Raw genomic sequence first — 26,419 nt, 5'->3', positions numbered from 1 at the left:
AAGAAAAAGTAAGGATTTAGCTACTTCTAAGAAGAGCACTACTCCTGGGGAGAAAGAGGGAGGAAAGAGTTATGGACCTCGTCCCACTGATGTACAAGCAGGGGCCGAATATGTTGAGTATAAGTAAAATCTCTTCAGCGCTAGGTCTTGTCATTTAATTTATCTGGTTCCTTATCCATCCTGCAGTTCTTATTATTAATCTCTGTATTATTGGATTTAACTGAAAAGATCTTGTGGTATATTAAATACTTCAGTGGAGTCTAAAGAGATGATACCTGCTCTAAGTCTTCTGTATAGAAAACCAATTATCCATAAAATTTACCAGTTCGGGCTGGCACATGTATTATTGGCAACTATCACCTTTTCAATTTACTTCCCTATCTTCAAGTATTCATCTTTCAAAATATGTATGTTCTCAGAACATGTAACTTTAGTAAGGTCTAGCCCCGGGTAGGATTTGATCTTAAAAGCCATACACAGAAATATCAATCTCAGGCTGTTTTATTGAAGTTTTGTATATTGTGCAATGTGGGTCATATTTTGCACTCTTCGCATACATATTTAGTCAAATACATATCCTGGATGAGCAGAATCTGGTTCTTACTTGTCTCTCTTTTGTTCCTTCACTTTGGTGTAGAAAACTACCTTAATGCTTTCCTACTTAAAAGGGAAGTGGTAGAAAAAAGCAGCTTTCCAAATCTAACAAAACATAATACTATTTCACAGTAGTTTTGTAATTATCTGACTATTGTCATAGAATCATAGAATAGTTAGGGTTGGAAGAGACCTTAAGGATGCGTAAATTAAAAGTTGGATGTAGTTTGGGGATACAATAGTGTGCATTCCATAGATATATTAATAAGGTATCTTGCTAAAATGTCTTGCAGAAGGTAGGGTTTTTTTTTAGTGAGGGCAAGCTTCAGTGTTTGGCAGAAGTCATGGAACAGCAGCTGGTAACAGGCTGTACAGAAACACTGTTTGGTGAGTGGAACATGCCTTAATGCCTGTAAAAATTAATCTGATTTATCCATACTTTGCTGGAGAGAGAAGAAAAAAAGGTAGTTGACACTTCATCCGTGAGTTAAAATATTTTTAAGAGACAGTGTGCATGTTTGTACGTATTATTTCTCCCCAAAACATTACTTGTCTACGACCAAAGTGCGTATATAGATGTACGGACCGCAGTATCTCCACCGATCCTATTTCTCCCACAGAAAGGCTCCTAGAGAGCAGTGGTTATCCATCTGTCTCCTCGCACGCAGGAATTCTTCGCAACTCTCGGAGTCCACTCACCTTTGACAAGAGAGATTCTATGTAGCCGGGGCCGAGCCCCTCTCCCCGGATGCCCTTCCTAGTTCAGCCCCTCAGGGGCAGCAGGAGCCCGCGGGCTCTCCTGGCACAATGGGAGGGAACCCCCTCCCCCAGCACCGCCTGTCAGCGGCCGCGGAGGGGATTAGGCAGCCCCTGCGCACGCCCCGGGCTTCCCCCGGCCCGCCCAAGTCCCTTGAACTTTCCCCGGGCGCTCACAACAAGCGGCCCGCGCGGGGCTGGCCCGTCCGCCGCTGCCCGCACAGCCCCCGCCCCTCCCGGCGAGTCCCCCCTCAAGCACCGCCTGCCCTCAGAGCCTCCAGCATCCCCGCTAGCGCCCACCCGGGGACCTCCGCGCCTCTCCCCTCCACACCGACCGCACCCCCGCCGCCGCCCCCCGCCTCCCCGCATGCGTTCCCTCTGCCCGCCCCGGCCCGCACACGCCCACCTTGCCCCTTCCCCAGAGCCAGACCCGCGTCGCGCCGGGCAGAGCCCCCCGCTGCTGCTGCCGCCGCCGGCTCCTCTCCCCGGGACGGCCCCGACCTCCGCACGTTCCTTCCCCCGCCGCTGAGGAGAGACCCCTCAACAAAGGAGGGGGACCCGTACGCTCGGCCGCTCCGTCCGGATGCGGTGAGCCCCCCGCTTCGCCTCGGCTCGCCTCGCCTCCGGGGCCGCGTCAGCGCGGGAGGGAAGAAGAGGAGAAGCGGCGGCGCGACCAGCTGCCACCATGGGCTGCTGCACGGGGCGCTGCACGCTGATCTTCCTCTGCTCGCTGCAGCTGGTGAGTGCGAACCTCCCGCCCCGGGGCACGCTTCGGCTTCGCGGGTGCTTTCCCCGTCCCCGGGCACGGAGCGGCCGCGGAGCTGTCCGGCAGTGCGCTGTGCAGGCGGGCGGGCCGTCGGGAGCGGGGCCCCCGGGGTCCATGAGTTTTGCAGCGCGGCGTGGGGCGAGAGGTGCCCCGCGGGTGGGGACGTGGGGGGTTGGCGGCAGCCGGGGCGGGCGCTCTGCTGCTGAGCCCGGGCAGCTGTCAGCGCTCCCTGCCTGGGGGAGGGACGGAGACAGGGAGAGTCCCCCGCCCGGCGGCGCTTCCCGGCGGTGTGGCTCCCGCTGGTGCCAGGCAGGGGCTTCCCCGTCTGCTGAGGCAACGGCAGAGGGGGTCGGTGCCCCCGGGGGGCGGCTGCGGCGGGGCCGGGGCGGTCGGTGATGGGCGCTGCCGCCGCGGGCAGCTCAGCTCCCGGGTCAGCGCTGATTGAGGAGGTGTGTGCGCGGAACATCGCCGTCACCGCCGCCTCTTCGCTTTTTCTGCTGTTCTTAACCTTTGTGCGAACGGCGTCTGGCGGCCCTCTGCCGTGACTTTTCTTGGGATTCCTTTCCTCTGAGTGCATGTTCCTCAGCGTGCAACACAACGGTGCATCTTCTTCTCCTTGTTTACTGAAGTTGGCATATTTGTTTCAGAGAAAAGAGTTGTTGAGACAAAACACTGCCAGACAATAATAATCCATCCTATGGCTCATTAGCCGTATGATAAAATAATGCTTTTCTTTTAACAGTAGTCCCTGGGTCCCAAGAGTATTTTAAAAGATTTTTCTCTTTTCTAGTGACTCAGAGTCATCATTTTGCCACATGATCTTTCCTAAGATGAGTGCTGTTCCTTCTGTGTATGTCTGTAAAGAAGTGGGATGCAGTTACTGTTGGTTTATTATTTATTTATTTCCTAATCCTTTGCTAACCTTTCTAGTTTTCTGTTACAGCACTTTGAAATCGCTTCTGTTTCAGGGGTAATACACTTAAATGCAATGTGTACAGTGACTTCATTTGAAGACTCTCGTTTGTTTTCAAGGCTTTATGACAGTCTGTGTGAACTGGTGTACGTACCTCCATTGTTTTCTGGGTGAGCCTGGGGCTCGTTCAGACGTGCTTTAGTATGATGGAGTTAAGTGTGGCCTGAGTGGTTCCGTGACACAACCTTGCCAAAAAGCAGCGAGGACATGTGATTTGTACTTTTAGAATGAAGAAAGCTTTGTTTCTACATTTCTGGCCTTTTTACTTTTGGTGTTTTGCAGCAGTTCTGCAGATACTGTCCTATCGACTGCAGCAGACTCACTCCTGATTTACTTCAGTGCATGCGGGAGGGCAAACAAACCCTTTTCCTTCAAATATATCTCTCTGCCAGTTATGAAGGTTATAATAACTGTATTTACTATCCTTGTAGAATTACTTGGAGGCTATAAAAATTGAAGTAAAATGTGAATAGCCACTATAATCTGCAGAGAAATGCATATAAAGTCTTTCAGAAAAAGATTCATATTTTATAAAAGGCCTCTCAGATGATACAACAACTTTCAAAAATGACTTTAATGCACAGGTTTTTTTGAACGTACTTACCTGTTTTATAATAATGTTCCACTGTCATATTCACATATTTCAGGCACTGATAAATGTCTGTATGGCACAATGCTTTAATTTTATTTCCATTTAAAAAGAAAAGTTGTGGTTTAGATTGAAGAAATCATCTAGTAGACAAGGACTTAAAGCTCAGGTTCTTTCCTTGATCTCAGTGGTGGTAGCCTTCAGTTTATGTCTGTAGAAGTTGTCACCACAGGTGGTTTTAGATCTTTTACTAACGTCTCAGAGGTCATGAGTGTAAAGCATGTACAGCAAAACTGCATTCCTGAACTGTCATTAAACGAGGTTTATTTCACCTTGCATTCATTTATGGAGGGGTGAAAGAGGTGTTACTGACTGTGGACAACATTTAGGTGAAATGTTACGAACCCAAAGCACCCGTAATGCTAATTTGTAGCATTTCAGAAGTACAGATGATTCCTAGGACTTGAGAAAAAACTTTAGGAGGCAGATGGGCAGGTATTTTAAAAAAGGAAATTACTCTCCTTTGGTCATATTCTGGTCATGTCAGAAAAGGGCTTGCGAACAGTTCAGGCTTAACCTTAAGATCAACCTTAGATTTCAACCACAAAGAGATATATTCTAAAACACAGTTGGCAACACCTTTCACATCAACATACTATATAGATTCTCTTTGGCGTAAGGGGTTACAAACTGAAAAAGCTAAATTCCTGGAAACATGTTCATGCCAAAGATTTGGTTCTTGTTCTGAAGAAAGACGCAGTGTTTAGCGGCCTCAAAGCAGTTTCTTGATTCCTAAAAGCTGTCATCTTCTCAAACTTTTGCCTAGGCTGCATGTTTATGTGTTGCTGGAGTGAAGAGTTACAAGGTGAAGAGAACAACAGTTACTGCATGACAGTCAATAAAATACCCTTTCTCTAATGATAATACATTAAGTGTATTAACTTCAAGACAATTTGTTTGTAATTTCAGTGCTGTTTGTCAGTTTGAGGATGTGACAATACCAGTTTTCAGTTATGTTTTGATCTATGAAAGTGTTTATTTCTGAGTAACAGCTTTTACATTTTATAATAAACACATTTTAATGTTGAATTCAGTAATCCCAAGGACAGTCTGCGGTTAGCCTGTAGACAGTTAGTCTTCTATAATTTAAATTTCTCATCTTAAACATGAGTTCATATCATCATGTGTAATACAGGAATCTGGAGAAAAATCACAGAGGCGGGAGGCTAGGTGGCACCAGTTCAGGAAAAGCTGTTAGCTGCATTGTTTCCTTGAACCTCTGCAGGTGGATTCTGCTTCTGAAAGCCAAGGGGAATTTTGTGTAAGAACTACATTGTGACACTCCCTCTCCCTGCCCCCTCCCCCCCAAAATAAACAACCAACAACAAAACCCTGCTGTCTTTCATTGTTTCGCTCTTCCTGAGCAAAGCATTGTCATATGCCATTTTCAAAGTTTTCAGTCCAAGAACTCAGAAGTGTATGTTTATCCTTTTGTGCATAAATCTGTCATTAAGACTATTAGGAGCTATCTATGCATCAGGAAAATATCTCATAAGGAGTTATGAATCCTTTGGATTACAGCCATAATTCTTCAGTACTGGTGCCATTAGAAGTTTCAGATGTTGGCCTTGTCTGTACTAGAAAATTAAAGCAGCTGCCAGAGAAGGTGCCTGTGCTAGTGTAGCCAACATGCCATAAAATACTGCAACATGAAAATGTTTGGAAAACAAAACAAGTTCAAAAAATATTAAATTCTGGAAGGGGTAAATTGACAACGAATTGCAGAGAGATTTAGCTGTGTGAATCCAATTGGTGTTAATATGTGTCACACGGTAAAAACCTTCATGCTGCTTTGAAAATGTGTTTCTGAGAAACTACCATTGCGGGATAATTTTATTTCAACATTTCTAGGAAGTGGAATTTTTTGGTACCTAGAAGTGTATAGATACACAAACACAAAGAACTCTAAATAACGGAGATCGTGAATGAGATTTTCAAAGGAGTAAAGGGAAGATTAATGGAAAGCGCATGACTATGTCCCTTTCATTGCTTTGACAATCTCATTTCATGTTTTTATCCTTGGACTTCCTTGCACTGTGTTCATTGTATAGGTCCTGATTTAGAAGTGTTTGCTTTATCCAGCATAGCTAGTGTAAAATAGGCTGTTCCCTATTTAACCTCTTGCTTTCCAAATAATTCAAGTGTCAGCAGAGCACACTGGGGAATTATTTAGGTGGAAACACAGCTTCTGTGTATTAATGTTTTGCCTAGTGATTTTTTGAAGAGTGCAGTTGGCCATTTTAACAGACCAACTCCTCTCAATATTTAGAAGATTTATGTTTGTGATTGCCATTAACATTAATTATACTGATGTATGTAAGTAAATCCTTACGCTTGAAGAGGAGAGAGAGGAGACTATATCCATTAGACCAAATGATAACGTTTTATCATTTGTCACTGTACATGGTGGAATTCCAGCAGTTATGTGGGGAAGTGATATATGCCATGCATAGATTTTAATCTCATTTTAAAATGCTTTATAAAGCTGGAAACTCGTAACTTATGATTTTGACTCTTGGTGCTTGTGTGTTAGAACCGACAGACAACAGTTACTCGGTTAACAGCTTGGGGATTCAAGGGATTTCATAAATTTGAAAAAATAAAATCTTTGGACCAGTAAATTACTGCATCTTTTTATGTTGGTGAAAGAATCACTAGCCCATTGATCTGGAGATGAAGCATCTGTCCACTGATAAAGGAGGAGGAAGTATGACAGGGTGGCTATTGTACTTACTAGCAGGGGTGGAGGAGACTTGGGATTTTAGCCCCAGACAATGCACTGGTTGCAGGATGTTGCCCTTTCTGCTAAGGCAGCTGAGGTGGGAATGGTGTTTTGCTCCGATAACTCAAATGATATCCCCAAAGCATGTAACTGTTGCTGGTGGCTGTGCCTAAGAGGCTGATATGCTTGTTGTATGGGTGTATAGTTTCATTTAACATTAGCATTGGAAGTAATACACTGCATCCAGTAGAACTGCTTGAGTTAAATGTTTGCAACCCAAAAAATGCTCAAGACTCTAATTTTTAGGATTTCTCTCATCAGGGACAAAAGAGTAACATCTAGCAATAAATGGTTTTCACTTTGTGATTTTGGTTTATTTTACAAAATTTTTGGGAGATACCCGTTAGTAAAACACATGTTCCCAGCATCAGCAGTGTAGTGTTTAACCACTCCATGCACCAGAAATTCAGCCTCAGTAGTGAAATCCCCTCCTGCCAAGGCTGCGCATAATACTCCTTTCAGCTCAGTGATCCAGAGTTGGGAGTTCAAACCTTAAGGAACACTGAAATTTTATTTTTCTACAATTCTTTGCTGCTTTATGACTGGTGGCCAATTGTCATATAAACATTTAATGAATATTTGTACAGTGGTGAAGTAAAAGAGTTAAGTCAATGATAATAATGGCAATTAATTCACTGAAAATTGGGAATTATATAGCTGTTCTTCCTGTCTATAAGATCAGTAAGTTTTGGAAATAATTGTTTTAAGAACATTGGAATATGCTGCTGATCCGCTTCTATTTTAAGATCTGCTACATTCTGCCAGGACATGATTCTTTGGACTAGGAAACAAAGATTGTGTTTTTTGAAACCATTGATATTCAGAAAGATAGTATTGTTTAATTCAAATGGAATTTGGGCAGGGCTTGCAGAACTTGAACACAGAATAGGTTTATGTTTGGACATCATACAAGATTAATTGCACTTGCAGTTGATTAAGTGGTGTTTAAATCTTGCTGATTTTCTGAGGTTTGGTTCCAAAATGAACACTTGTAAGACTAAGTAAACTTAGGTCATGTTTTTAATCTGTATGTATCTTATGTGCATCTTATAGGTGTAAAGTGATGCTTTTAGTTTTGGGGCCAATCTGGTAGGTTGACAAGTAATAAAATCACAATTATTTAATTTTTTTCAGATAAAAATGTTGCATTTTGGCTCCTCTGTGATATGCAAGTTACTTTTCCACATAAATAGATGAATTTAATTGAATAGGTGAACAAAGAGAGAGTCAAACCAGTCACATAGATCATTAGCTCTGATACTGCACAGGAAATGTGAGTTGAGGCTTTGTAGTTCATTTGAGTAGGACCGGAACCAATTCACACATTCGATACAGGTGTTGATAAGATGGTTGCTTCTTGGATGTGCTCAGTGGAGAGGCAGTGGACCCAAGATGCAACAAGGGGGAAATCATGATTAAGTATTAGGGGAAGAAAACCAAAACAAAATTGACAGTGAGAGCAGTCATACATTCAGTCATGTTTTCCAGAGAAGTTGTGGAAACTTCATCCTTGAGTAAATTAAAACCCCAGCTGAACATAGCTCTGAAAAACCTGATCTAACCGAAGTGTATCTGATGTTGAATCTAGCCCTGCTATGAGTAAAGGTTTTATTAGATGACCTCCAGAGATTTCTTTCAACTTAGGTTATCTTGTGATTATGTGATGTTACCAGAGCATAATGAATAGCGGCCTACACTTCTTTATTAGGAGGGTTTTAAAAATCCACAGTCACTTGGGTTGTTTTGAAATAATTAGTTTCTTCGTTTGTCGTGGGCATATAACTGTGAAATAGGCTTAATATGGCAATAAAAATCCTAATATTCAGTTGTATCTTTTGGTATCAAACTCCAGTGTTAAATTCTTTGTGAAGTACCTTTATTTCACAAATAATAGTTTTGTGATACAATGTAGTATGTTGGATCTTTTGAACTCAATAGTATTGAAGCAAAATATATTTTATTCATTCAGTCCTGTAATTAACTGCTAAGCAGTCATTTCGGGGCAAAGAGCCTTTTCTTTCTATCTGTACAGGGAAATGAACTGCACGTTTTTGGTTCTACATGAGTAGTATAAAGGAGCAGTAATAAGTGACTGTGTGGTTCAAGAGATTGATGATATGACACAGAGTTTTTCACCTCTAGGTCACAATTTGAAATTCACTGCAAGTTAGATGAGGGCAAATGTCATTATGAAATGTTTATGTGAAATGTTAGCAGTCTTGATTTAGCGTCGATATAAGATGATATCTCCATATTAGCCCTAATTTCCACCTTTTATGTTATACTAGGAGGGTCAAGGTTGGTGGCCATGGTACTGTGAAGATGGAAGTGATCTTTCTGCCAATGTTTTCTTCAGGTCATTTTTGCAGGGGTGCTAGCAGGATAGAGTGTAATTTGCACTGCCTTTGCTCATATTGGACATGGTGTTTTTGCTAGGGATGTCAGCATAGGGAGGCATTTGTAAGCTTTGTGAGTCACATTAAATTACAATGAAAAATAATATTAATTGTATTGATTTTGTGTAAATTTAGTATTTTTCATTGTACAGAAAGAACATTTATTACTACTTTTTATTTAGTACATTTTGCCTTCAAAGTAGAATTTGGGCAATAGCAAACAGAAAAAAAATCACTTTGAATCTTGAAGCAGCTCAAATTTGTCTGTGATGTAACAGTTTTCTTCTCATCTATCAAGAGCAGTCAGTGCATACCTTCCCAAAGGATATGCCAGCAGGTTTCAGATCATACACTGCTACACTTAGCGAGACCTCCAATTCCTCAACAGCGCAGTGCCAGCAGCTCTATTACAGGTTTTAGTGTGTCATGGGCTTTTTTTTCTTTCTCATGTGTGACCAGTGAAATCTTTGTAATCTCACTGCAGATCCATGCCTTTAGTAGGTCTGTAAAAGACAGCGGTAAGCTGGATTTAATCACTGTTCTCTGATCTTGGGAACATACAGAGTGCTTAAGACCCCGGTAATAAAAAAGTAGTGAAAGATTTTATTTTAGTCTTTTTACTTTTTACTATACTTCCTTATCATCTTGTCTTTCTTCAAACACAGCCATACCTTGCATGTAATCTCAGCTCAGATGGATTTTTTAATGCTGTGGTGATCTGGGACTTGTTCTTACGAGTTGCTGAATGCCCTCCAGCTCTCATTAAAGTTGCTGAAAGTCATTCTTTTACATATAGGCTCTTTATAATGATAGGTTCAAGCAAAAGCAGCAGCGAACCCCTTCCACCTAAAGAATGCCGGTGAAAAGCATTACAGTGAAATGAAAGAAAAAAGGAAACTTTTTTGCTTAATACAATAACCAGTTTCTGCCAGGCAAATATCCCTTACAGAAATTAACATTCCTGAAGTAGTAAAATTAAAAATTTTATGAAATACAAAAGGAAGATAATTGTAAACCAACTATTCATGTTGAGAGTGACTCTCTTGAAAAGTCACAATTGGTTCTTCCATAGATCTCTCCAAAGGAGGTTGCGAGAAAGGGGGTTTTATTTCATCAGTACAGAAGTTTTGGCTGAGAGTAAGTATAAATATATATATATATATAAAAAAAGCATATGTTTGACAATGAGCCAAATGGAACTTTCCTAAGGAGGGTTTTGACACACACCAAAGAAGCTACAGATAAAGCAAAGCAAGACTAATGATTAGGAGATGAACCATGAGCAGAAAGATCCTGAAATGCTTTTACAGTGAAGGAGATGATGTGGGAGCATGGGAGGAAAAGTGTAGAAAGGTGCATTTAGATGAATGTAAAGAAAGTAGAACTTGGAAGCCCTCTTCAGCAGAGAGATGAAAGTTAGCTTTGTGTGTGGGAGGAATTCCTGTCCCAAGGTTTCACTGAAAACAAGGTTTTATCTATCTTTTCTAACACGCCACCGCTCATAAGCCAGTTTCTCACTACTCTATCACAAAGTTCTTATGTTAGTGTCAGACCTTTTGAATAAAAGGACCCAAGGAAGCAACACCTTTATGTTTGATCAACATTATTATGATGATATTTTCTAGTGAGATTGGAATTAATGGCAGTCTTTCTCATCCGACTTTAGTTTTTGCCTTTGTTTGAGCCTATGAATACTCTGTGGGGTTCTGGGAATGCTGCAGCTTCAGTGCCCTGTTGGCAGTTCCTCGAACCTCATGTCAGTAAAGTGCTTCTGGAGCTTAGGAGCATGCAGCTGAAGCTCAGCACAAGCCACAGTGGAAATGAGTAGACACATGAATTCTTACCAGCCTTGTGCATCCCTACAAAAGAAACCTCCCATCCCCACCAATTAAGTGCAGACTTTTTAGATGGGCTTTGAAGAGCTCATCATATGTCTAGATGCATTTTGGAAACAGGATTCCATTAAAATGGAGTGAGTAAAGAAAAAGTCTTTGTTTAGTCTCCACAATCAAAGAACAAAAAGCTGAAGAAGTCTAATGCTGGAAACTGTAGTGCATTTTAATGCAGGAATAGCATCATAAAAGCACATAGTTCTACCTCTGCTTGCAAGTTATTTATTTTTTCCTGCTAAAAGCTTGCTGTACATTTCTACTGCAGAGTGAACAGGGTGTTTCATTTCTCTAACAGTATTTTTTCATGAATTGAGCAGACATCCTGAAGGTAAGTGTGTTTAGATTTTAACTGGAACGGAAACCTTGCTGCTCCTACAGATTGAATAATTTACACCATAGAAACCTGAAAAACCTCTCTACCCTCTAACACAGATGGAGCTACTCAGAAAACTGAAGAGAGATGGTTTCCTCACGCAGATGCCCTGAACTACTGAAGATTCTTTAACCGGTCTACAGTCAGCTGTACATTTGTAAGATGCCTGTTTTAGCGTTCTCACTAACATGTGTATTCAGGAAGCTGTAAAAATTCCCAGATTTGGAAGATATTTTTGCCACCTTCCTCCCTTAACAGTTAATTCTTATGTTGGTGAAAGCCGCAGGTTGCTGTTCAGCCCCATCCTTCTGATAAACCGTTTCTGTTCTCATCAAAGAAATTCTTGGCTCCAGTGGCTAGCTGTGAAAGGATACACTATTTCTATTTTCCCATTCCTCTTTTTCCTAGACCCAGATGACCTGTTCCCAACTCTCTACCCAGCTATCTAAGAACAAGTTTCTGATCTTCATCTCTTCTATCAAAGTAGGAGTCAGACCCTGTTCTCTCTAACCCCAAACCAGTCAAGACTGTTAAAATTTACTTGTGGCTGTAAATGGGCCTTGTGAACATTGGGTTTAAGGTTCTCCCCATCCTGAAGATATCCTTCACTTCTGTGGCTGAGTTCTTCCATAACCTATGGCTAAAAACTCTCTATTATTCTAGAGAACTGGAAGAAATGGCAAATGTGTTTGCAGTTACAAATAACAGATAGAATTCCTTGATTAAAACAGAGTAATTAATGATATTTAGCAGAGCACTTTCAAAACCAGGGATGAATCTCTGGTCTTAAGAATTTACATGCGTATTTCTCTAACTTCTCTTTCAGTGTTATTAAGAAAAAGCAAATAAATGCATTTATGCTACTGTAGTCAATTTCACTTTTAGGAAAATCAAATACATTGTTACGATTAATTTGCATCTATACAACATGAGTAAGATTTCTTTTAGTCTAAGCCACAGTTATTTGGGGTTCTTCACATTATATATAAAAAGGTCTGGTTAGTTCAGAAAAGAAGACAGTGTGAATGAGTGATATCTGATAGATGGACTAGTAGTGGGATTTACTGTAATGCTCTTGTCAGAGGACTTGCAACAGGAGTGTTGTAATGGAATGGAATGGAAAAAGTGCTTCCAAGTCTGAATTTACAATGACAAATTAGATGTGTGAATGACAGTAGCCTAAATCCAAACTTCATGCAAATGTCACAAATGAGTTGAAGTATATTGAAGTATGTTAGATGCCATGAATGTCTTTAAGCTGTATTACTGATGTATAATTTAATCATAGTGGTTTAATGAAAGTCAAAGCTGACTGAGTTGCGCCAGTAAGTAACCACAAATTGCCAAAGTTTATTTAAATTAAGTGATGAAGCCTGTCATTTCTTTAGTATTTTTTTCATGAGTTAAGTAGACATCATGAAGATAAGTGTGTTTAGATTTTCATTATAACCAGTTACATCTGTTAATCTGTACAACTGTAGTAACCTGAATGCACTGATGAGTCCAGGCTGTGCAGCTGAGGTGTGGTCTGCTGCCTTGCACAGCAGTAATATGGGGTGCCTGAAGCCCTGTCCTTACCTGCAGTGTGGAGCAGCCACAGCAGGATGTTACTGAGTCCCCTTCATGTAGGTACATGCACCTTGTTGCTTGTTCTGTTGTGGAATAGGTACTAAGCCTGCATCCACTCTGATCCGCTGATATTTTCTACACACCCTATGTTTTTAAAAGAACTATATTGCACGATGGCTGGAGAACAATACTACCTGTAACCCCTTTTGGTCACATTTAACAAGTCTGGATTATCTGGAAAGAGTGTGGGAGAAACTGATGTCAATAGTTTCATTGCATTTTTATATCCATGCTAAAGGTTGCAGGTTTCAGAGGTCAGCCAGTATGTGATACTTACTTCCACTGAAAGCCGAAGAACTGTTTCTGCAGAGCATTGTGGCCACAAGAGTGTCAATACGAGGTATTACTGAGCAACAGAGATTCTGGCCTTTTCCTTGTACAGGTAATTTTATTATTTGTTAGTTAGCTTTCCTACATATTTGATTCCTTTGGCCTAACTGGCTATGTGAATCTCTTAGTTTTCTGTGAGATTTCTAGGCTGCAGTTAGATTTCTAGGCTCAACTGTAGTTAGTGCACAAGCCAGACATTCTGGAGTGCTCCAGTACTGCTGGGGCTTCTCTCTGCTTATTAATCTCTTGAGAAACCAAAGTAATTAATGCCACAAATCTGGTGCTGGGTTTGGACTTTTAAGGATCTTTTGAAGCACTTTGCAGTTGAGGTTGGCTCTGGACTAGGATGTGTATCTGAGATACACCTTGCCTCAGGTGCTTACAAACCAAAACAGGTGATGAAATCAGAAAAGGAAGCATGCAAATGTTTTGCTTTAGGCCCTGCAGAAAGCCTCCGGAGTCCTAGTTCAGGCTATTTTTCTACTTGGCGCTTCTTCATGTTTCTGCATACAGTACCATAATTCCACTTTTTATATTGGCCACAAGTGACTATGGGCATATTAACATTTCAGTAGGCAAGTTCTCTGTATTTGGGTGGGCTCATAATTTTTGGGTGGGCTCATAATCTGGAGAACACATTTCTTTTTAATTCTGTAGTGTTCGCAAAGTGGTTTAGAGGTGCTAAAATTCATTGCAAAGACAAAAATCTCTTTCTGTTTGAGAAGGAATGTAGTAACTATGGATTCTCTTTTGGAAAGATGATTTCAAGGTGTTGACAGATTAGGCTTGATCCTGACAGGATTAGGGCTCCTGCAGAATAAGACTTGCAAATATCCACACCTGCACTGACCGCATGCTTTGTTGGGGATTCCCCCTCGTGTTGTTACCTTTGGACACAGGCTGTTGGAGAAGACAGGAATCAGTCTCTTAAGGGTGTTCTGGAGAACAGGAAATAAACAAGTGCCCTCAAAATGCTCTAACTGACCATCTACATACAGGGAAGGGACGGTTTTGAGTCAGGGAAGAGTTCTGTTTTCTTTCTGCTGATAGATAGAAGCACTGTTTAATTTGCACTAGAAGAACCATGAGTTCATTGCTTTCTTGGTATGTTACCTTTGTCAATCCATTTGTTCAATTTTTAGTAACTGTAATTGGCTAAAAAATTGCAATGTATTCACTGCAATAAGAAGAAGAAATACTTCTCTCTTGGGAGGTGAACCTTCATCTTGGCATGTACTTTTTTCTCTGAATGACAAAAGCACATCTGACAGTGAATCCCAGCTACCTATGCAGAAGAGTAATTTCCAAGGTAGTCCATTCACATTCAATTCTCTTCCTTTAAAAACAAAGCAATAAATTATGCTGGTGTTTAAGGGGTAATCTCTGTGGCTTTAAAAAATAATGAACTATCAGAGGCATACCAATCTTGCTGTGCTAAGTGTTGAGCACCTCTTCTATGGGAGCAAGTAACCTCATCTCCCACTGAGAACAGCTGGAGTTATGGGTACTTGTGTCCTTCCACTCAGGCATCACTATCCAGAGTGATTGAGCTGTAACTGAGGCAGCTGTGCCACTGACTGGGCTTGGTAAGAGCAGGTGCTATTAGAGAGTGCCATTAGATGAAGTCATTGAACCACTAGGAAGCCTGCAAAAACGAGTTCCCTCTTCTAATCTGTAAAGTGTTGTGGTTGAGAATATACCCATTGGACATCCTCAAGGGAAGATTTCTTTCACACATGCTGAGTCTGTCAGTGTTACCAGCCAGCATTTCACTAGCACGAGACTTAGCTTTGTAACATTTCGTGGATTCCTACATCATGCTGAGTAGTGCTGGTCATCTATTATTAATATGCTCATATTTTTTGCTAGACTAAAAGTATCTTATTATCCATCTTCTTATTAAATTTTCCATTACTTCAAGATGCTTTCAAGGTCTGTTCTACTCTCATTTTATTAGTTGGGAACAATGGCTTTTCAAATGTCAGAAGCTAATATATGCTGATTGCTGGATAAGCAAGAAAATACCTCAGATTTTGAGGCCATTTTATTATATAATGATGTCTTTAAGCCCCATACACGGTTTTTATAAAATATTCCTTTTTTCCTATTCGAGTGCATATCTTTACACAATTACAGTTTTGCATTAGAAATACCGGCTGTATGGCAAGGTGAGACTTTCTCCTGTTATCATAACCAGTTATTCTTTGGCACGTATACAGAATTCAAAGAACTCTTAAGTTAGAGAACTGATGTTGTGTTTGATTACACAAGTCAATGGAGACAGCTGCATGTTCATTCAACTTTGAGATGGCCGGAGGCAAGCCAATTTGCATCTGGGAGCCATGAAGTTAGCGTGGTGTGGTGTATTGGTTAATGAGCCTGCGAAGAATATTGTAGCCCAGGCACAGTACAGTGGTAATGCATCCACAAGGCTTCTGGACAGAAGCTGGCCTGTATCTGGACAGGCTGGAGTATAGACAAAGCAGTCAGACCCACTCTGGAAAAGATATACACCTCAGTAAGATTAATGCTGTTAGACAGATACTTATTCTCTGAAGAGATGTTGTTATCTGAGTTTCTCAGCTGCTGACATTGAGGTGTTTCATGTTAATACTGGTTGATTCTAACAGAGAGCCAAAGGTGTTGAGATGATGTTGTCACTGGACAACCTCAAGCAAAGTTTGGACTCCAGGGATTTCCATCTGCTATTTTGATTTCTGAAGTTCTGTTTTCTAAAAGTCTACACAGGAGCTGTTGGTGAAATAAACCTTCCCCTTATTTTTTAGCTGATGTAGGCCTAATCTTAAGTGTACCTCTTTTGCTCTGTAATGTTTAGATTCATTCTTGCATTACCAGTCATAAGCCTAACATAGTCATTGAATTTTACCAATAACCTATCCTGCTTAGTCGATCTATTTTAGTGTCATCTTTGCAGGTTATTTTTAATCTTTTGGGAACTCTGAACTATTTCCCACAACTATGCTCAGAAGTGGATTTGTGGCCTTTTACTGCCGTTGCCACTAGTACACTTTGCTTAAGGCCATAGGGAAGTTGGGAGAAAGCCAGGAACAAAACCCAGACTCATGACTCCCAAGCTCATGACTTAAGCACAAGATCACAATTTGTCTTTTATAAGCCTTTCTTGTCTGGTGTTTTCAAATTCTCAGTATAGTTGGCCTTGGGATTGAAGCATTCATGATTTTGCACAGCACAGAGACAGATTTTGCTTGGGAAGGTTTGGTCAGGTCACATATGTCTGTTTCTGAGCAACAAGGTGTGTGGTGGTGATACGGCTGAGATCATTATCACTTGCTTTTTCTATTATCAGGTCATCCAAACCTCACTTTTTCTGGCTCTCTAGCCTCTGTAAACCCATTAACATCAGTGGAGTTATGGTCCTTTATACTTTCTGAATAACAGTTTTAAGAGATGACAGTTGAATACTTGATGGTAAGTGTCCACATATTTGAAAAAAAAAAATTGCTTTGATGATGAATGTGTATTTCAAAATATTTCTTACCTCCACATTTTAGTAAAATGCCTGATATGGTTTCAGGTTATACTGGTGTCACTGGTTTGAAATATTGTAATAGTTTCTCACAACACTATCTTTATTAGGGGGTTTATCTCTCTATCTGCTCTGCCTCTTTCATGCTTGTTCTGTTTTGGAAAGTGTAATCCTAAACGCAGCAGGACCCTTACATTTTTTAGGAGAAGGCAAAAATCCGTGACCCAAACCCTGTTGGAAATCAGTGGAACAGGCCTCACTGATTTCATGTTTTGGTGTCAGCCTGCACATAGTTTTCTGCAAGGCTGTTGTTGCAGGGAAGACTCAGAATAGTCCTTTAACTTCTGACATTTCCAGAAGATTTTTTTATGTCTCATTTAAAGGAGCATGGAGGGATGTAAGGAAGCAGGTAAGGAAGTTGAAGATATGGCCAGCAGAAACATGGGTAAGTTCAGGAAAGAATATTTCCTTCGTATTAGGAAAAACAAACAAACAAACAAACAAAACCCTAAAAAAAAAAAAAAAAAAGAAAAAAGTTCCCTGGGGCTTTGATCAGTTCCCTGATCAAAGTTGGGAGCAAAGTTTAGATGTGTGAGGCAGTATGGGAAGCAGTAAGGAAGTGCTTGGTGGACAGCAACACTTCTCCTGTAAAAGCAGCCAGAACTAGGGGCCCATTTCAGGTGCCAGTACATGATGGAAGCCTTTGCACCCATGACCCTGAGACTGTAGATTTTAAAGTCCTGAGAGAAGTAAACAAGACTTGCAAAATTATAATCCTGGATCAGTACAGCAGGTTTTGACTTGCTCATGGAAATGCTTGGGAGGATCTCATGGAGATGCACTGAAGAGCAAACGAGGACCAGAACAGCTGGTTTATCTTCAAGTACAGTGAGAAGGAGGAAGGGTTCTTTAGCAGCTCTGTCTCAACAGTCCACCAATAATTTGATATATAAGAACAGCTGGAAGAGGTTTTAGAAGAACAATGAAGTGGTTAGTGTGGATAATGGTAGTGGAAAAGCCCACATATTTGGAGAAAAAAAAATATAAAGGACTTGAGTGGCAATTTAGACTAATTAATCTTCAGTGTCGTGTTTGTTTTCTTTGACCTCACCTTAGGCTGCTAAATAAATATTTTTGAAACCTCACAATTAATAATGAATGTCTTCTCTTAGTAGCTTTGTGAATATCTGCTAGTAAATCCTCACAGAGGTATGTTCTAAAGTAATCTTCAGGAGATCTTCCCCTTGGTCGGAATTTAGCCAGGAACATTGCTGATAATGTACCATTGGTATATGGGGGGTAAACGTGGTAAGAGTTACATATCTGCTGTAAATTCCTAAGGGAAAATCATGACACTACTGGACTTGATATATTCATAAGTGTTTTTTTCCCTAACTTCTCATCCTAATTATTGAGAAGTTGGATCACACAGTTTATGCAGTTTGAAAACCATATTGTGTCTGCTTCAGGGGGCTCTAGGATTTTTGTCTGCATATTGAGCATAGCATTTTGATACTATCTCTTACTGGTTGGGGTTCTTTGAAGGCTCAAAGCTCACTGGAGTTTCAAAATATGTTTCTGGTAAGAGCTTATTTTTAGTTATCATAATCATTTCTTTGTTTTCAGGATGTGCTCTGTTCATTTCAGGCAAATAAAAAAAGACCAGCATCTTGTTAATGACTTTAAGGTCAACATGTCACCCAGCATCCACTCCCTGTGGACCTACAAAACAAACGGTGATGCTGTTTTGTTTCAAGGACTGCCACAAGCACCAGGTTAAATACATTTGGAATTACCAGTTCTTTGGGATCAAAGGTTCATACGTGATCCTGTTGCTTTCCTGGCTGGTGAAAAAACAACCTAAAAGGGAGGTGGTCAATGGAATAAATGGATACATGTGCCCTTTTTTATTGTCCCAGTAACTTAGATAATTCTGTTCAGTCAGTGGAGTTATAAGAGCCCAGTTTAAGATAACTGACAATTTACTACTTAGTCTCTTAGCTTGTGTAACATCTGGCACCATGGGGCTGGAACACTGAGGCACATCTATAATAAAATTCATTATACTTTCTACCTTGAGTAGGTTAGAGGCTATAAGCTATATAAACATATAAGGTATGCAATGTAATGGTATATCCTGCATCAGCAAAGGTAAGTTGTAAAGATCAAACTTTATACATTAATATATTGAGTGTCTCCATTAATACACAGGTTTAAGAAAAAACTATGCTAGCAGTTACCGTTTCTAACAGTCAATAAATTGTGTTCCCTGTAGGAGAGCTTCAATATTAATGGTAGCTCATCGTTCAGCCAGATGTTTTAACAGCTAGAAAAGCAGCAGGATATTTGGTAACTACTGATAACAGATCTGTCAATATTTTTCTTTTTAATCTTCTTTGTAATACAAACTATAAAACTCTTCATGCTGGTGCCATACAGAGTGAAATATTGCATATTATTCTACTATGTTATGCTACTGTTTTACTTGAAAAATTAGAACTGGTAAAGAAACACAAGAAAAGCTTCTTTTTTAATAGGAGAAGTACCTTCAGTAAGAAATTATTGGCAGGAACATTACCTTTATTCAGAAATTCAATTGTGGTGCCTCTCTAGGAGTTGACATCTCTTGACATACCTTCAGTGTTCTCTATGGATGTCTAGATGACTTCTGCTTTGTGTAAAGTGACATACTTTCATCTGTTGTCATATGATATGAATCTCTAGTCTTAATGCATCACGACAGACATTGTACAGGTGGAGAAAAGAAAGAAGACAAAGCTGCACAAAAATTCCCAAGAAGGATTAAAAAGCACTGTCATTTAGTTTGTTTGAATTTTATGCAGAATATTTTAAACTGAAAAGAGAATTTTCATCTAATGTGAGAACTGTGATTTATTCAAAAGTGTGGTCTAACAGTTATTAAAGAGAAACTTCTGCCATCCCTATAAAAAAAAATATGAGAACACTCATATGTGGAACAGGAAAATAGAAGTATTTTAGAACTAAATAAGTTACTGTGTGTGTGTGTTTCTGTGTAAACATGGTTTTTGGTTGCTTTCTGCTGCCTACCTCCCCGTCTGTTTGACTCCTGGGAAGGAATTGCTCCTTAAGGAATTGTTCAGTCAATCCAGAAAAGCAATGGCATGAGGAACTGTGGGCTCTGAGCTTGTAGAAAGCCCACCTGTTTTGTTTCTGATAGGATTTAACAGTTATCATGGAAGAATTTTTTTATTGTTGAATCAATGTTTTTGGATAAAAAGTCTTCCACTGTAAGATTTTTTTGATCAGTTTAATATTTTTGTGCAATATTTAGACTGCATTACTGCAAATCTCTCCACTAATTCCTTAACAACATTCCTTATCAGCATATACTTAAGCACAAGCTTGTGAGCAGTGCCCTTGATAATAATAAATTCAAAGTTCCAACGTGAATTTCAGCTGCCACTGGTTAGACTGAAATTAATTCTGGGTAGGTTCAGCATTTGAAATAAATGTGCAGGGAAAAGATTCCCAGATAGATTGAAAAACAAACTTGTATTTGTTACTTTGTGTAGATTGACAGGCACAAAATTCGAGAGATTAATGTAGCTGGAGTTGAATGGATGCAAGAGTGTATCTAAGACTGGGTTTTAATCTATGAATCTATGCTTTACCAATTTTATCATTGCGTTCTTTTAGTATAAAACTGTTATTTTCCATGAAAGGATCGATAAGCAAATTGTGGATGTCACATCAGGGCTAAATAGTGAAACCACTTAATACATACTGTATTATGTCTTATCATATATTGTCTGAAGACTAGCGTCTGCAGGAAAATTACAGTAGGCACCAAAAAGCTGGCAACTGCATTTTCAAATTTATGTGTGGAAATAAAAAATAAGTAATTGTTGGAATTCTATGTTGTGTGATATATGCTCACCTACTCTTCCTTTTCTTTCTGCAAAGGGATTAATTTATAAGTGTATGAAAAAAGACAATTTTTGTGCATTTGAGCTCATAAACAATTTTTCATACACCTCTTATTTCTTAGTGTTTTCTTTAGGACTTGCAAATATTTATTTTTTAAGAGTTTTCATAGATTATTCTCTACTATATGTGGCCCTTATTCTTTCTGTCTCCTATCAAATGTAATGTGGAAGGTCAGACTCTCAGGTTGCAGCAATAGCAAGGGGATTGCAGTCAGTGTTGGATGTAGGTTCTTTTTGATGTGAATGCGATTTACTAGGTTTCATATATCCTATAAAGTAACTCATGACAGCTACATGCTAAAACAAATGGCTTTTCTTCCTTCCATAAACCTTTGACTTGGCTGTTCTCTCAACTGCCTTTTACTGAATACATGGTTTGTGCTAACTCTTGCCCAATAGATGTTCAGAAAGTATGTTTTAAATGTGGCAGAAACCTGTGAAAATATGTTCAGGCATCAGTTGGCTGCAGGTGGTGTTCATGCTGACACAGCATGATTTGTCTGAAGTTTTGTTCCTTTTGAGGGGCAGGACCAGTAGTTATTTTAGCATGGGTTAAATGTCTGTACTTCCTAGTAGGGTGCTGGTTTGAGATTTGATGATAGTGGCTTCCCCCTTCTCCCCTTAAAATCCATCCTACCAAACCTTCCCTAGCCTTTTTTTCTCCTTCACCTTGATGGGTAGTCCAATGTTTCCCCACTTTTTAGAATCAAAGGACTGTGTATCCTTTCTGAAGAGGCTGGAAGTTGTAGAGTGTTACTACAATTCGCATGATTCAAAACCATGCTGAATGGTTTTTATTTTTTTTCTAAGTATTTTCCCTACTTTTGCTTGTGTTCTTATGAGCAGAGGATCATGTGTATATAATAAGAACAAAAAATTTCCTAGAATCATAGAATGGTTAGGCTTGGAAAGTACCTTAAGATCATCTAGTTTGAAACCCCCTACCATGGGCAGGGATGCCTCACCCTAGGCCATGTCGCCAAAGGCTCTGTCCAACTTGGCCTTGAACGCTGCCAGGGATGGAGCATTTACCACTTCTTTGGGCAACCTGTTCCAGTGCCTCACCACCCTCACAGTAAAGAACTTCTTCCATATATCTAACCTGAACTTTCCCCGTGTAAGTTTAAACCCCTTGTCCTATTTGTAGAAAATTTTCTGATGCCTTTTGAACCAGCAGCTCTTTAACAACTCCCTATACTGCTAACACAGTTCTTACAAAGCATAACTGTTCATGCTGGAAATGATGGTGAACTCTATAAATAATAGCAGGGATATAACAGAGTTTATTTTAGCTATACACTACATTTTAGTGAATTTTCCAGAGTGCCCAGGTGTGAGAGAAATGCATTATTAGAAGATTATAAACTTATGCATAGGAACTATGCGTAAGTTCAAAACAAAGGCTGAAAACAGTGTGCTGACTACATTTATGAAGCTGAAACTGTTCAGAAAATCACAGGCAAATTGGGTTCCCCTTGCCCCGTGTGAGGTGGATTCTCAGCATGAGTTTTGAATTGTGGGAACTGTAGAAGCCTAAGGAGTACAAATGCACCATATGCCCTCCTTAGTGAGAGAAAATTTGAATGAACAATGATGACTTGGTCAAACGTAAGGACAAAGTAGGGACGGAAGGCTATGGTTTTGCACCATTAACCTAACTTCTTTATAAGTGGTTGGTACTAAAGCAGCCTCCAAAACCTGTTGGTTTATATATTGCTTTCTTCTGGTTTAGTTAAGGACATACAAACTATTTTTCAGAATGTTTTTTCAGGAACTATTTTCAGGGAGCATTTATGATAGCTGTAAACCTGCAGATATTTCCAGTAATGATATTTTTAATAATTAGATCTAACAGGATTAGATTCACCATAATGATTAAACACTGGAACATATAAGAATAACTGGAGGCTTTAATCTGGTCTTGTAATGTTTTTCAGTGTGTTAATTCAGTCTTGGCTAGTGTTACAGCTGATCTACAGCTGTGTCAAGAGAGCATCTGTGTACATGAAGATCCAACCATGGCCAAAATCTGCTCCCTTGTAAAAGAATTTAAATGAGTAGCCTTTATGGTGGCAAGTGTTCTACTAATTTCATTAATATGCACCTACCATTTTGCATATTAACTATTACATTTCTGTTCCACTGTTGCAACCAAGTAGTTTAAGAGTATTTCTTGGTAAATTAAAGGTACATGTGCAGTTTAGGTAGTGGTAAGAAGGAACTTATGTTCTTGCTTTTGCTGTAAGTTTTCTTTGAAAATATTTTAAAAATTGAAAATCAAACCCTGATTTTCCATGTTTTCTATTTGTTTGAACTGAAAAGAGCAGACTTAGCAGTTGGCTATCATTTTAATATTGTACAGGACTTTTCTTTGAGCAGAAATGCTGTATCTTAATGAAAACAGCATGAAGTAATATGAATTACTTCATACACAATTTTTCATGAGTAATAGCAATTTTTGTTGTATTTGTTGATTTTAATCAAGTGAATTTTCAAATCAAGTTGATTTTAATCAAGTGAATACAGTAAATACACGTTTTTCTTTTTATTTTATTATTTTTTTCTGCCAAATATACACATACTAATACACATACACATGTATGTATTTACTTTCTGGCTCATATTATTACTTGCTGTCATGTAGGCATTAGCTAGCATGTGCATAATTTCCTGTTCATTTTTTCTTGCTGGTTTGTAGTAGTGCTGAACTGTTTGGGAAGATGTAGGCAATATAGAAAGTTAAGGTATCCTCTGCAAATCTCACAGTTTTTGACAGGCAGGTATGTTTTGAAAGGCTATTAATATTTGTGGCTGGATCAAGCTTATAGGTCAGGTGCAAAAACAGTTGCAGTAAATCTTAATGTCTTCAAGAGCTCTGGTAATGCTAGTTGGAGAGCTCAGGTGAATGCTGGAGCTTTTGATTGGAATTGGTTTCTTTTTGTGCTTTTTGTGGGTGTTTAGTTTGTTTTATTTCCTTTTTTTTTTTTTTTTTTTTTTTACCATGAAGTGGTAATTGCAAGATTTAAAATGTTTGCAAAGTGAGACAAATATTCTGAACTACTAACAATCCCAGGATTACTCTCTTGTATGATATGCTTTACTGACTCACTATAGTTTTCATGTGCCAAGTATTAGTGGTATAGATTTCTTTAAGGTAGTTAAATTTTAACCTTTTTCCCATGATGTGGTGGGTATTTGAAGATATTAATTAGATAGAGATATTCATAAAACCACCATGAATATAGCCTCCTGCCCTGTTATTCAGCACAGATGCCTGTGTGGAAGGAATAGTCTCTCCACACAATTGGTCTCATCCTGCTGTACTAATGGAGAACTGGCTACTTCTCTTATCTGATCTCTTCCCTAAAACCTAGTAATATAGACAGATTTGGATATGGGGATACAATGTGAGCATAAACATCCTTCACACTGTTGTACTAGAAGACTTTCAGAAATTCAATATATTAATGCATCGTACACTGGCAGGTTAAGCTTTAGTCTCTGGAACACGTAGGAGTATTGCTGGACTCACAGATTGCTGAAGTTAAAAATGTTTTTGGGGTGAACATCCAATCATTGACTAAAACCACAGAAATACAGATTCTCAGTCAAGACAATGTCCGAAATACAGAAAAGAAGGTGGATAAGAAGGATGTCTCTTTGGATGAGAACTGTTATTTTTTAGGCTAGTGTATGTTTACACGCTCTGAATCTTCTGTAGTTCTCCAATTACAGCTTTTTATTGCTTCTTAGCAGCTTAGTATGACTAAGGCAGAGAGCAGTTGATGGTGCATGAGAGAAAATGGTATCCACTAGGTTTTTTTTTTTCTCTTCATTATAACACACTGCATATGGATATATTCAGTGTCCCATTTTATGTATTTTTACTATCAGCGCAGAGAAGTGGAACAAATGTGAGCAAGAACAGATTTCATTTGCTATTCCACTACCATTATCCTGTTAGTACTTTATTACTTACTGAAAACCTAAGTTGAAGTAATGGTATGATGCTGCTTAAGAGCAAAGATGTGATTAATGGCAAGATTTTGATCTTTTTTCTGTTGTAATGGGGGAGTGCTAACTTAAAGCAGAAGTTATGTCATTTACCTTACTCACTGGGAGTTTAATGTAAGCAGTGTGGAAGATGCCTGCTATTTGCAGTAGAGCTGATGACATTACTAATTAGACATATTTTCTTTCAGTGGATGGAGGCAAATTCCACACATGGAGATCTCAGTTTTTACATATCTATGCATTATTCAGAATAAGAGATTGAACAATTTATATGGATGTATTTCAGGCTCTTGGACGTTTAGAAACCACTCATAGTGGTTGCTCAGAGCTACACGATCAGTTGGCTAAATCACACGGTTTTATCTGTATTTCCAAACTGGATGATCAAACCTTACTAGGCGTGCAACAGTGAGAAAGCAATGTGATAAGGACAACATTGTCCTTTCCTTTTCCCATCAATCACTGTTTGACCTTTCCAATTTCCTGAGACGGTGGATGGCCATGGCTAAGGCGGCATTCCCAGGAGGTGTGTGGGGAGGTTTTTCTTGCACCTGCTGAAGTGGTCACTTTACACTGAGGCATTCACTGTGCTGGAGAGATACCAAGAATTGCTTGAAAGTACATTATTCTGTCACTTGTGAATGAGACTTTTAACACTGGAAGGGGTTCTATATGCGTTTTCAGGGGTGCTTATACATTTCAGTAATTGCCTAAAATACAGCAATCAGCCTGGAGAAGAGTCTGATCTGCAGGGGATTTGATAAGCTCTGAAATATGGATTTATGTTCTTCTCTGTCCCCAGCAAATGGAATGAAACAGATGACCCTGCTTCCCTGTCCTCTATTAATGCCTTTCTTCTCCATTTGTATGAATACTCACTGTCAGAGTGAGACTAGATGACAACCTAGTGTTGAGTCATGGGTTTAATTTTTCAAATGCTAAAGAAGGAGGAATTGAGCTTGTCTCCCATAACATAGGCAAGTGGTCTAACTGCTCTAGAGAGGAAGAAGGGAACTTCCCAGAATGCTTTAAAAAAAAAAAGCTAGTGATGAATGCTGCTCTGAAAAAGTTACTCTAAAAGTGTGAAAACTCCAGTGTGAACATCCAGCTCTGAAGTGCCAAAATTAGGATACTTCAGATCCCCATAGTTTCTGGATTCAGTTTGATTTAGGCATGAACAAGATGTCAAACACTTCCTACCCCTTCAACAAAATTTGGCATAAAGCAGAAAATTGCATTTTAAAGTGCCGAGGGAGATCTAAGGAAGCAGCTGTGGCTGACACTGAGGTTGGGAATAGTTATTAACTGTTCCCAACAATGCAGAGTTTATCAGGTTCAGAGTTAGACATCAAAATCCTGTAATCTTAGAATTGCTGATCTAGCTAGTTTCATAGTCTTAAGATCTTTCCTTTGAAGGCAGGAGATCTTTAGGGGATCATAGTTATCACAGGTCCTGTATCAGGATTAACAGTCCATAAAACTAGTTTATTGAAATCAGTTTTGGCATTAAATATTTCCACAGTGTTCACGGAGAAAAGACTTTATCAACAGAAATGTTGCAGAAACAATGAAAAGGCAGTGCAAGCCTGACTGAAAGGAAATGTAGTTCAGAACCTGGTGGAAGAACTGTGGGTGTGATTGGTTCTCTGAAACTGAGGTCCCAAACTGATCTTGAGACCTCTTCACTCTGTACTTTCCTCCCATGCTTCTCCTGTCATTTCTGGAGTGTTCTTTCATAACATCCAACATCCTTGTGTCGTTCTGTCAAAAGCTCACCTTGGCTTAAGAA

At 39.5% G+C, this 26,419-nt stretch overlaps 1 protein-coding gene across 5 annotated transcripts in view; it reads left to right on the top strand.

The window, feature by feature from the left end:
- Positions 1–1,708: 1,708 nt before the first annotated feature.
- Positions 1,709–26,419, top strand: part of NKAIN3 (sodium/potassium transporting ATPase interacting 3) — a 353,092-nt gene continuing 328,381 nt past the window's right edge. For 3 of the 5 annotated variants that reach the window (XR_003991859.1, XR_003991860.1, XM_030489680.1), the window contains exon 1: positions 1,709–2,089. Coding sequence is in view for 3 of the 5 variants with exons in the window: in XM_030489680.1 (XP_030345540.1) it covers positions 2,036–2,089 (54 nt within the window). In the remaining 2 variants the exon portion in view is untranslated. The remainder of the gene's footprint in view (positions 2,090–26,419) is intronic. The other 2 variants (XM_030489690.1, XM_030489662.1) reach the window with 1 other exon arrangement.

This window comes from Strigops habroptila, chromosome 1 (genome assembly GCF_004027225.2).
Source record: "Strigops habroptila isolate Jane chromosome 1, bStrHab1.2.pri, whole genome shotgun sequence".
NCBI lineage: Eukaryota > Metazoa > Chordata > Aves > Psittaciformes > Psittacidae > Strigops > Strigops habroptila.
The sequence above is the reverse complement of the archived record's forward strand: the minus strand, read 5'-3'. Positions and strand labels throughout refer to the sequence as shown.